This window comes from Neodiprion fabricii, chromosome 2 (genome assembly GCF_021155785.1).
Source record: "Neodiprion fabricii isolate iyNeoFabr1 chromosome 2, iyNeoFabr1.1, whole genome shotgun sequence".
NCBI lineage: Eukaryota > Metazoa > Arthropoda > Insecta > Hymenoptera > Diprionidae > Neodiprion > Neodiprion fabricii.
In genome coordinates, this window is record NC_060240.1 from 30,096,318 (window position 1) to 30,107,796 (window position 11,479).

The window sequence follows — 11,479 nt, forward strand, 5'->3', positions numbered from 1 at the left end:
TTTGATCTAAAAAAGCGATGATACAATTAGGCGACGTGACGACGTGAAGCGCGGATAGGTCAGATTGTGTCGAAAGAGAATTCAATTTCATCAATCAAAAATGGCTGCCATCAGAGCTTAATTGTATGAATCCGTTTGTCTAGACAGATTTCCGAAAGGACGCGTTAATTGAAAACCATGGCACGCTATGTGAGAGATTTTTATTTTCCATCAATCAAATTGTCAATTACCGTCAGGGTCGGGTTCGACTGGCAAAAGGCGAAGTCGCAAATTCCCATGCCACGAACCCTCTGCCTGCAGTGTTGGAATTATTTACTCAACGATTGATGACCTGTTTCGATTTTCAAACGAAGATTTCTACACACATCCTCTGCCGCGCCTCTTCCTGCAGAACTGCGTGACTCTGCAAACAATTGTTGCATGTAGCGTTGCCCGAAACTGGGAGGTATTTGACTTGGTTAAACAACAAATTTCATAAGAGCCGGCCATTCATGGTTCGCACGATCAGTTGTACTTTCCTTGGCTTCTCGGTCAGGCGACTGTCCTGTCGAAAACCGATCAAGAGTAACGTTGAAACGGGACTAGTGTTCAATCCGAAGGTGATTTACCAACGAGTGTCGATCGTTTTTCGAATCATGAAACTCCTGCTATTATTGAACTTTTTCATTTTCATAAAAACTTTCCTTTGCGACGACGTTCAAAATTGCGGTGGGTCCTTCTCCGGGTTTCAGTACGTCATCACCAGCCCAAAATATCCGAGCATCTACCCCAGCAGTCAGGACTGTGTCTACGTTTTGAAGGGTAGTCAGTTCGCCAAGTGCGAACAGGAATTTCACCTCCAGTTTCTCGACTTCCAGCTTGAGGCTTCTACAGGGTGCGTTGAGGATTACCTCAAAATCGGGAACGGAACTGTCTACTGTGGCAACAGCATCGGGACTCGGAAATTCCGGGGCCAGGACAACAGTCTGAAGATCATTTTCCATTCGGGAAACGGAACGAGGGCCAAAGGGTTCAGGATTTTGGTTACAGCCTTACCCTGTGGTGACTCTCAGCTAAGCCCACTGACCAAAGTATCGTCGACCACGAAGGCCGCAATCGTTGACAACGGCGCGAAGACTTCATACCCGGTATATCGCCCGGAGATCGAGTTCGACGAAGAAGACGAGGCTTCGAAGGATGTAGGGAGAGGAGACCAGCCCTCGCCACGCATTCACACAACCACGTATCCGACGAAAGCCTCTTCAACGCCATCCAACTTGCCCAACGGGCTGAAGAGACCGTCGGAACACCTTGAGCTTCCGGAGTTTGAGCAGCATGATTTCTGCCACAAAAACTGCGGCCATGTGCAAGAGGCAGAAGTCAGTTTCTCGAGTTCGAAACCCCCCAGTATCACGTCTTACCTCTACTTACCGCCAGCCAGCATCGCCAGGCCACTCAAGGTCACGGGAGCAAATACTTCGCCGAACCTTTCGTCGGAAAAAATTCCCGGTGGAATAGCGATCAGGAATTTCGAGGAGACAACCACTCGACCCTCTCAATTGGCCGTCGAGACCACCGAACCTTCGAGGGATTTCATCGTTCATCCTCAGAAAATTCCACTTCCGTTTACCAGGCTTGGAGTCAAGCCCGAAAAGCGGACTCAGTCCTCGCTGAGTAGTCAGAGTCCATCTCAGACTTACGAAACCTTCAACAGATGGCTGACATACGGGGTTCCCGATTCACTGTCCCCCGTGAATCCCTCGGTTCCGACGACCAGCTTCGACCCCTTTCCAAACAACAACAACAACAACAATAATGATCCAGGCATCAGCTACAATCCGAATCTAGGTACAAATTGCGGGGATGGTCGTAGTCCGAGTTTTGGAACGGGAAATGGAAACTTCGTTCCGCCAGGGTCGAACGGGTTCGGTAACAACCCGGGGGTCAACTGCATTCCTACGACTACGAATTGCGGAGGAAATTCTATCCCGAATTTCGGAACGGGGAACGGGAACTTCGTACCGACAGGATCCAACGGGTTTGGAAATATTCCCAGCTATTACCCGAGTAACGGCGGGAACGGAAGACCAAGTTTTTACCCTGTCACGCCTTATCCGGCCCCTTCTTACCCGGGGACAAACGTCCAACCCTATCATCCGTCAGGCACGAATTTCGGAAACGACAACGGATATCCGGACGCAGGAAATGAGTTTGACTTTAGCTTCGGAGTTAATAACAACAACAACAACGGTAATTATCCAACCAAGACTCCTACGAACGGTTATTACTATCCGAATGGAAATGGGAACGGAAACGGCAACCCGTTTTACGGAACCGACGACACGACCTACTTCAACAACGGTTTGTCTGAGTGCTGCGGCTCGGTGTACTCATCGAGCAATTTCCTCCTGGCAAATCCCGGATTCCCGAGTTTGATATACTCCTCTAACAGTTACGAGTGTCAGTACACGATTCAGCGAGCCTCGCAGAGCACTTGCCAGCTTCGGATGTACTTCAAGTTCTTCAACTTTGGCTCCGAAGACCAATTCTGCGCTTACGGATACGTTGAAGTCGACGGTCGCAGACTCTGCGGGTGCAAGACTGGCCTCAACGTCACTACCTCCTTCGACAACATCGCCACGAAAGTGATCACCGTCAAGTATCTTGGTTATCCGAAGGTCAAGTTCAACGGGTTCGTAATCGAAGTCACCCAGGAGTCCTGCTTGACCAATTACCTTAGAACGGGAAGCGGTTCCGCCGGTCAGGAATTTCTCCTTAACACGAACCAGCCACTCTTCGCAACAAATTATCAAAGGAACTACAAGCGGAGCGCAAGCCTCGACGGCGAAGCTGAACGATCCTCGGACCCTGAAAAGGATGTCGAAGAGTTACGGGAAAAACGTGACCTGGGTCACACCTTCGAGAGAACCAATTCCGCGGCCTTGACGACCAGCCAAAATCTGTTTTTCGGGTCTTGCCAAGTGTTCAAGTTCCTGAACTGGGTCAAGGCTGCGAAGCAGGTATACTTGAGGAGCGCACAGTGCTCGAGCGGATCTACCAACACCGGAACCTTGTCGACGATATCGGTAATACCGATTTTTCCGGATAACGTAAACTCCGCCATCGTCAATTTCCCATCCTCGGCGAACTGCGAGACGGTGAACGTCGTCGAGGGGATCGTATCCTCGTCGTATTACCCGAACAGCTACTCAAACAATCTCAATCAGTGTTACAGGTAAGCTTGATTGCTTACGCAATAGTTGTTGTTATCTTACTTCAATTGTTGGTCGGTCATTTTTCAATGTTCTCACGGTGTAGACTGATCGCAGGAAAAGATATTCTCAAAAGCCTCGTACGTCTTCGCTTTTTTTTAAATATGCGAACATTCACGAAACCGGGAACCACCCGTTGTTTCAGGTTCTTTAAGGCACCTGGCTACTGCCAGCTGGAATTAGCGATCCTGGATTTCGATCTGGAAAACAGCACGTTGTGCAGAAAGGACTACGTGACGTTCAGCGGTCAGAAAAAGCGATACTGTGGAACGTCGCTGACAGGAAGTCGAAGTAAGAGTATATAATGAATGTTGCATTGATGGTAACTCCTCTGAAAAATAAGTTTACCTTCTCTAGTAAACCGGAAATTAAACATTTTTCTTTATCGTTCCAGCGATCTTTGACTTGACGCAATCCAGCTTTGCAGACTTGTATTTTGTGACCGATTCTTCAGGGACTGGGAGAGGATTTCGGGCTGGGTTTACGCAAATATCCTGCTGAGATTGGACAAGCTTGGTTTGCCATTGAACCTACAATTAGTAACATAATTCACATTAACAGTATGTACGAGCCAATTATCCATGACGCAGTTTGTCGAATAAAATATTATCTAGAACAAAGTTCCATTTCATGTTTGTATTTTGCAATCGTACCCCCTACTGTATAAATTGCATAAGCCGCTCTGAAATTAATCCAATCAACAAATTATAGACTTCCAAGGATATCCGGTGTCAAAGTAGAATTTATATTAAATTGCTGCATATACGTGTTGACTTTTATTTTCCAATTCATTCGGTATGTATAAAAGATACAATACTTTCATTTCTCGTACATCTAGTCAGCACAGATTGAACATTTCATTTCGTCGTCGGAAATAAGTGGGACTAATTTATTGTAGAATACTCACTTCGTTCATCGACGGTTGATTTGATATCATTTTCTTTTGACTTTACGAGAAACTTCAAACGTTTCAGACCAATTTCAAAATCGTTGCAACACTTTTTATACATACCTCGGTTACTTGAGTACATCATAGAATCGCAAAGAATGTGGAAAAGTAGATTCTATAGGTTTAATCGGTTTATTGACTAGCCGTGGGCGCAGCGTTCGAGATTACAACACGGAGTATCAGCGAGAGAGTGATTATTGAAAGTACAATGTGTGTTCGTATATACGGTAGTGTAAGCTGTAGGATGCGGGAAAATGCGTCGAGTCCTCATTATTTCTTGCGCCCGAGGAAGCGGATGTTGGTGAACACCGTTCCGGCGGGACGTCGCCGTTTGCAAAAATTCACGGTTCTGGACTTGTTCCCTTGACGTGCGTCGTGCAGCGCGACAAGAAGCTGAAAGACGTCCTCCCGAGTCGGAGTGCAGAGGTATCTTGAGCTGTCGTTTACGTAGTGAGACCTGAAACATAATCAGGATAGAGCGCAACCCAGAGTTGGATCGAGTGCTTCCAAGCAAAGTGCTCCACCTGGAATTCTGTCGCTTCCAAGGATATCGTCTGTAGTAACGCGAGCGCTTCCACGGCGTCGGAAGAGCCTCGATTCCATCGGGCAAATCGTCCAACACTCCAGGACTTTCCCACTCAATGGCTGGCTCCTCGATCACAAAGACGGGGGGCTCCCAGCCACCCGGTTCCTGAAGGAGTTGCGTAAGGTATGCGGACAATTGATCGAGTTCATTGTCGTCCTCTCCATCGTTTGGCGAAATCCTGTCGTCTGCATGGGGATGAAACCGTACCAAGGATTAGGTAACCCCGGGTGAATAACTCTTATCGTGGATTTTGATCGCTCGGATAATCAGCTTCACAGTTACCGCGTGAGTTAAGGGTGTGCTGTGTATTGTTCTCCCAATACAATTCATTCATGTAAGTAGTCAAGTGTGATAGTCGATTACAATCTCCGTTAGGTACAACATATTTCCGCTTGTATTATTCTCTGTGAGTGTCGGGAGGTGGAGGTATTGAGTTCGTTCAATAACCGATAGTTAGATCGAAAAGTGCGAGAGACCGTGATGTTTAATCGTGCGAAAAATGAGATGTCGCCATGTCGAACAGCGAGATGAGCGCTTGCTCGAGATCGAGGAGAAACAAGTGTCAAAAAAGGTTCTCTTCACTCTTGTCAATAAATTTACGCAATTATTGTCGCAGTTGGTCAATTTTTTTTTACATCTAATTTTTCGTCAATAGACTATAAAAGCGAGGCACACTTCAAGGGACGATTTTTTGTTACCGAATCGAAGCGTGCGGGGGCGGTTGAATGATTCAAACGTAATTGGAAGGGAGGATCGTGCTGCGTTACGCCAAGTGAATTCCACTTTTGATTTCACTGGAGTTATTCCGGACGAAGGAGTCTCAGAAGTAGCAAAGGACCCGCTAATCCCGGATCGTAATTATCGAAGGTTAACGCGCGGACGCAATCTCCGTAAGTCATTTACCGGCTGTACTCGGGTACAAGTTAATCAATTCGTCGCGGAGAAACTCATTTATAATGTAAAAGCAAAAAAACGTTGAATCGTACGAATGAAAGTCTGCAGAGCATTAAATTAATCATATATGTAGAAAGTGTGGGGGTGCAATTTCATCAGGGTAGAAGCCGTCTGAGTGTACACTTTCGAGTATTGCAGTCTGATCGAAGTCTTGAGTAATTCACTTGATTGCTGCAACGTAGAATGGTAGCAATAACGCGATATTTACTTTAAGACGTGTTCAACCGAAGCTTTTGTGACTCACAATCAGACGGTTCTTCACTTTCTTGATACGGTATAAGGGACGGTGATAATTATCGGAATTCGGTGAAACATTCTACCGATGAAGATAAATTACAGAAAAAGACAAAAATAAAACCGATGACGAGGTGCGACTCTCGTCAGCATTTTTGAAAAGACCATTTTTTCGTTGTGACTAAAATCCGGCCTTGTATATTTTCTTTCTGCAATCAAACGTTTCTTCCGTGCAACGGATCGAAATGTTACAATGAAATGAAATGTTTTGGTAGCAGTAAAATGAAAAAAAAACATGCATGTATAAAGAAATGAGCTACACACTACTGTGATGCAGTGATTTTCTCATTTGGAAAAGACTGAGATTTGGCACAGACGAGATTAGGCGTTGTCGTCCTCGATTAGTGAGATAGATTATCCGCTACCGCGAACCGCGCAAAATTATCGCGCGAAACCCAAGGACTAACGGGGAGAAGTTAGAGCTACTGTCATTCATTGAATTTGCGAAAAAGGCAGTTGAGAGTGAAGGCGAAAGTTTCGGAGACGAGAAATTTCAGCCCAGGTAGTTTCAGGTAATAACTGCTGCTAATTGCTGAAACACTCACGTGCATAATAATAACGAGCTGTGCATTCACGGTGGGATGAATCTGCCGGTAATGATCAATAAATGGTCAGCCAGCTTTGCAGTTTCACGATTCACAGGACTCCGAATGATTCGGGCATTACAAAAAAATAATAATACGGCCATTAAAGCTCACCCGCGTTTCCGCCCAGTTGGTTTTCCCTTAAATCGTTAAATATTGACAATTTATCGAAAGGTTCCTCGTCGCCCTGATATTGCATTCCATTTCCCCCGATTGCATCGTCGGTGAGAGGAACTGCGGCCAGTGCAGATTCGTATTTGTCGAGAGGGTCGGTTTCCGATTTACGAAGCATATCGTTCAAGTTCATGTTCAGGTCGTTCAGGCGCAGAGGAATCCCGCTGCGGCTGTTCTTGAAATTCAAACTTTCAGTTCTCGAGGTCGAGGCATCGACCAAAGCCACAACGACGAGAAGGGGCCACATCTGGAACCTGAAACAAACGAGGATGCTAGTTACGCGTGGCGTTAATTTGTCGCGATTTATGAGAAACGGGATACGGCGTAATTAATTGCATCGCAAGGTCACTCCTCCGACCCCGAAGCGTCTAAATGGCACAGTGGAGGGATCGTAATGAGGACAGAGGAAGAAGGATGGAGGAACAAGAGAGAATGAGAGCTTTTCTCGCATGAGCTGCACCTCGCTGATAGCTTTCATCGCATCGCGTGACAGACACGCCGTTGAGTGCTTTCGAGGCGGGGGATATTTTCCGTTCAAGATGTGAGTAGGTATCAAGTTACATTCTCGGTTCGAGAATTTTCTTATGGAATCCTTGACCCGTGTCAAAAGGATCCTCAAGAGATCCGCACAGATTCCATGCAAATTCATTCACTGTATATAAGGTACATATAAAAAAGAGGAATCTCATTTTGCAAACGGTAAGTCGGCTTACATATGCGCATAGAGATATCCAAGAAACATCAGGGTGAAGCAACTGAATTTATTACTTTTTTTTTTTATTTGTTATTATTTTTCATCAATCGCTCCGGGAAATATTGCTGAATAATGCTGTATAACCAACAGAACTCTGATCTCTGTTCAACATGAGTGTAGATATGTTTGAACTTGTTTAACCCTTTAACGGCCAAGCCAGTTTTCCCCGTTAAACAAAGTCATTTTTCTCAACGGCTTCAAATTTTTCTCAATCAGAATGTTTAAAAAATTGTACTTTTGAAAAACGGTGTTTTTCAATTTTCATGCCTTAATAAACAGTTTTTATTCAATGATAACTTTCTTTAGAATGCGTTACTATGTTTCAAATTATTTCAGGATTTTTAAATTGAAATTGAAGCAGATATTCTACAAAAAATAGCCGTTTCGTCATTGTGGCAAATATGTTACAATGGCAGTCGAAGGGATAATTACACTTTATCAGAGAAGAATCAACTTGACCTATGACATAAAAAAAAAGTTGACAATATCCGGAGTTCCACGCAATAGTGCGATGAAAAGGTGCGGATGATAAATAACATAGACGTGAAAGTGCGATACTTTTGCTCATTCGTGTCTCTACGTTTTTGAATTAAAAATGGTTCGTTCAACTCCTGGATTCACGCAGTTATTCCCGAAGGACTCATTGTCAGCACGCAATTAAACACCAGAGTGTAATTGGTGGCATTGAATTGTCATTCGTTGAATCTCGTGAAAGATGACGTATTGGAGTAATCAAATTGTAAAATAACGTGCAATCAGTTCTGAGTTGTGCCTGCAGTCGGTTTTAAAAAGGATAGTGATTAATTGAATCGACGACATTCTGTAAAAGGCTGTCAAGTTTGATGAATGCAGCCGGATATTAAATCCACTACATCTTTTGCGTTACGAACTTTATCATAAAATCAATTTTCCCGTAATTCATTAGTAATTCGTTTAACACGTCAGGTGCGTCGATTTGCGAGAAATAAATTAATTTTCTGCAAAAAGAAAAAAAAATATGTTGTATCTACAGCGACGGGAAAAGTAGAGGAAACGTTTTGAATTTCATTTTCCGGACGAGAAATTGATCCACGGGAATCGTTAAGAAATGGATTTCAAGACAATTGCTATTTAAGTCGGATAAGCAAAGTGCGAGAGGGACGGAGGTAGTTAGAAAATGATCACTTAAAATTCGTCGACTGGCAGCTGGCCGATAACTGCTTCTGATGGCGAGTACGTGAGATAAATTCCCCTCTCTTCGCTGTCAGACCTGCGTTAAGCCGTGACAATTTGATCGTTTAACGAAATTGAAAAATTCCCCCCCCCCCCCCGGTTCGTGAACAATTTTCATAGGTATGAATTTTTCTACCTCAATAGTGAAAATACGTGACGCTAACTTAGCGCTTGCCACGATTAATTCAGCTTCATAATAAAAAAACACGGGGTGAATAATAAAATGTAGATTGGTTATTGAAACTATATAAATGATTAATTAATTGTTCAAAGGATACGCAGATCGAACAAATACGCAAACGGACGAAGAGGAAAAACAACAGCGTAGCCGCTGTGTCCACAGATTCACTTGTTGCATGCTGCTCAAACCAACTCTCGACGGTTTCTGCTCTCGGTTTGGTAACATCGTCTTTTCCGCCTGCACAGCAAAGGCTGTTCAGGGATCGGATGAACGGTTATTCACAGTAGGCTTACCTTGATAATTACAGCTGTGCAGAGATGCGATTTGTCGTCAAAGACAATCAGAGATCCGATGGACACTAATTGGCACACAATCACTGTCGCTCACTGATTTTGGAAGCTCGATTTTTCTCCCGTCATAGAATTTTATACCAGATGGTAGAATTTTAACCGAAGAATCTGTCCACTGGAAATAAAATTGGGACAATTTTTGGTTTGTTGAAATTTTTTGGCTTTTACAATATCAAAAAATGAGAAACATATTATGACAGAATTGGAAGGAAATAAACAGACGTGGAAAAATTTTTATGCCGGCGAAGAGAAAAGAAGGAAGAAAAGACAAAGCGTTTGCGTGCGAGGAGTTAAGGTTTGGATCCGTCTAGCTTATCTTACATTGCTCAGTTTCAAACTGAGATTCGCAGTAATAAATCCTAAACCCGCCAACACTCTTGCGATGCGTTCGAGTTCTGGCGTGGAAGAGGCGTCGCGACGCTTTATATAGGCGTCGGCGGTTGGTTGCCGGGAGGGAGAGGAGCCCTGTGTTCGGAGGAACATCGTAGCCACCCACCCATCAAAGAGACTGTCCGTGAATTTTTTCCTCCTCTCCTTACAGTTTTCCTTCTTCTTCCCTTTTCTCACTTCGATTATATTTCCCTTTTATCCTCCGTTTTTCAAGCCTCGTTCAAACGCCTCTTTCTCACCTCCGGATGGATTATCGAGCAGAAATTAACGCGAGATTAAAAAATTTCAGATCAATTGTCAAGATTTCGTTTTAAAGTTCCTGCTTGCACGATAGATTCACCGTGAAAACTTCCTACCCAATACTTTCCCAAGCTGTGGGCGTATCACGATAATTGGAATGCGCTCTGCAAATTGAATGACGTTAATTAATTCCATCAAACGGCTTATTTATTTTATTTTTATTTTTTTGCCAAGCGCACAGTTGCAATTGGATGTGTCAACTTCACTCGAACGAGCATTGATGAAATAGGTGATTACTGAAAATCAATCAAATACGAGTCAGCGACACATCTCCGTGTTTAATTTTCAAATATTTTTCAATCTATTGACGAAATAATTAATCGTTCGGAGGGATGACAAATTGCCTCTTGCAGTCTTATATTTTCTACAAAACTGATCTTTGCCTACAAGTCGTGTATCATATAAGAGGATCGAATGAATTGGAACCCACTTTCGGTTTCCGAACTTTTCTACCTGCGTCAATTTCTCAAAGTTATAAGATATCTTTATTTCCCGTGTACCGTTCACTTCGGAAGCCTTTCCGGGTTTCTACGTTTTTTTGTTTTTTTTTAGTCACGGACGATTTACGACTCGTGAAGTAAAATGTGACATCGCGAACGAGCTGGATGGCAATTTTTCAATTTCTACCATCCGTGCAATGTATATCCGCATATAATATACACTTTTAGAAAAAATGCGGATATGCGGTCGCTGCCTTTGCTTAATGTCTTGTATTGCAGAGATATCTGATTCATAAAGAAAAAAAAATATATATTTTCTATTGGTAACACTTTCTTGTAGTAACGCGCGCAAGAATTGATAATGAAAATTTGCGAGTAAGTTGAAACGTTACTTTACGTAACGTAAACAAGAATAATACATATAATTAAAGTATCGAGTTTTCGGAAAATTTCGAACGAGTATGATGGATTTTGATATTTTTCAAACTTCACGCGTTACCTCTTGAGTTTCTTAATGCATGCATTACCGTTTGCTTCCCGTCGAGATGATTCTTCGCCCCCGCTTTTCTTCTCAATGTTTCGCTCTCACGGCCCCATTTATTCTTCCTTGCGGATATTTCGCGTACGTTTTTTCACCTCTTTGCAAGCTCTCTGCACAGTTTCTCGATATTTCTCACTCGAAAGTTTTGAAACTTGTCTCTATACTTCGAGAGCGAGTGAGAGTCTGCGAAAGTGATGGAAAGCTTACATATATCTGTACATAAATATATGTGAGCTTGAATTTATATTCACAATTCGAGACCATATGTACACCACAGAAATTCATGAAACTTTTTAGGGAGTTTTCACTTGAACAACATTAGAGGAGAGTTTTTCCGAAGACGGAGAGCATCCTCGTACAAATCGAGCCCTATACTTGCACCGAGATTTCAACGCTTAATTTTTATACAAGCACCGAGAAAGAAATAAAAAGTCGGCGTGATTTCATGCGGGGTAACTCTAATTTATCTAGCAAATGAAAGCACGCTAAGGTCAAGCTATTACACCACGTGTTAATTAA

The 11,479-nt window shown here is 43.3% G+C and overlaps 2 protein-coding genes across 2 annotated transcripts; one reads left to right on the forward strand and one right to left on the reverse strand.

Moving 5' to 3' along the window:
* Nucleotides 1-491: 491 nt before the first annotated feature.
* LOC124175622 lies at nt 492-3,862 on the forward strand. Its single transcript, XM_046556021.1, has 4 exons — nt 492-599; nt 732-3,214; nt 3,397-3,542; nt 3,646-3,862. Exons 1-4 carry the CDS (start codon nt 492-494, stop codon nt 3,750-3,752), a joined length of 2,844 nt encoding a protein of 947 aa, XP_046411977.1. The 3' UTR covers nt 3,753-3,862.
* A 456-nt stretch (nt 3,863-4,318) lies between these two features.
* LOC124175021 lies at nt 4,319-9,796 on the reverse strand. Its single transcript, XM_046554819.1, has 5 exons — nt 9,611-9,796; nt 9,233-9,404; nt 6,733-7,046; nt 4,725-4,971; nt 4,319-4,657 (listed from the first exon to the last, which is right to left on the reverse strand). The coding sequence occupies exons 3-5, from the start codon at nt 7,037-7,039 to the stop codon at nt 4,471-4,473; spliced, it is 741 nt and encodes a 246-aa protein (XP_046410775.1). The 5' UTR covers nt 7,040-7,046; nt 9,233-9,404; nt 9,611-9,796; the 3' UTR covers nt 4,319-4,470.
* Between the last annotated feature and the right edge of the window lie 1,683 nt (nt 9,797-11,479).

Bases quoted from the DNA above. Each gene is read 5' to 3' on its own strand.
- LOC124175622 (XM_046556021.1), top strand. From the start codon at position 492: ATGGTTCGCACGATCAGTTGTACTTTCCTTGGCTTCTCGGTCAGGCGA. The intron at 600-731 runs GTGATTTACCAA...TCCGGGTTTCAG, and splicing joins GACTAGTGTTCAATCCGAAG to TACGTCATCACCAGCCCAAA. The intron at 3,215-3,396 runs GTAAGCTTGATT...CCGTTGTTTCAG, and splicing joins AATCTCAATCAGTGTTACAG to GTTCTTTAAGGCACCTGGCT.
- LOC124175021 (XM_046554819.1), bottom strand. From the start codon at position 7,039: ATGTGGCCCCTTCTCGTCGTTGTGGCTTTGGTCGATGCCTCGACCTCG. The intron at 4,972-6,732 runs GTGAGCTTTAAT...ATCCCCATGCAG, and splicing joins CCAACTGGGCGGAAACGCGG to ACGACAGGATTTCGCCAAAC. The intron at 4,658-4,724 runs GTGGAGCACTTT...ATTATGTTTCAG, and splicing joins TGGAAGCGACAGAATTCCAG to GTCTCACTACGTAAACGACA.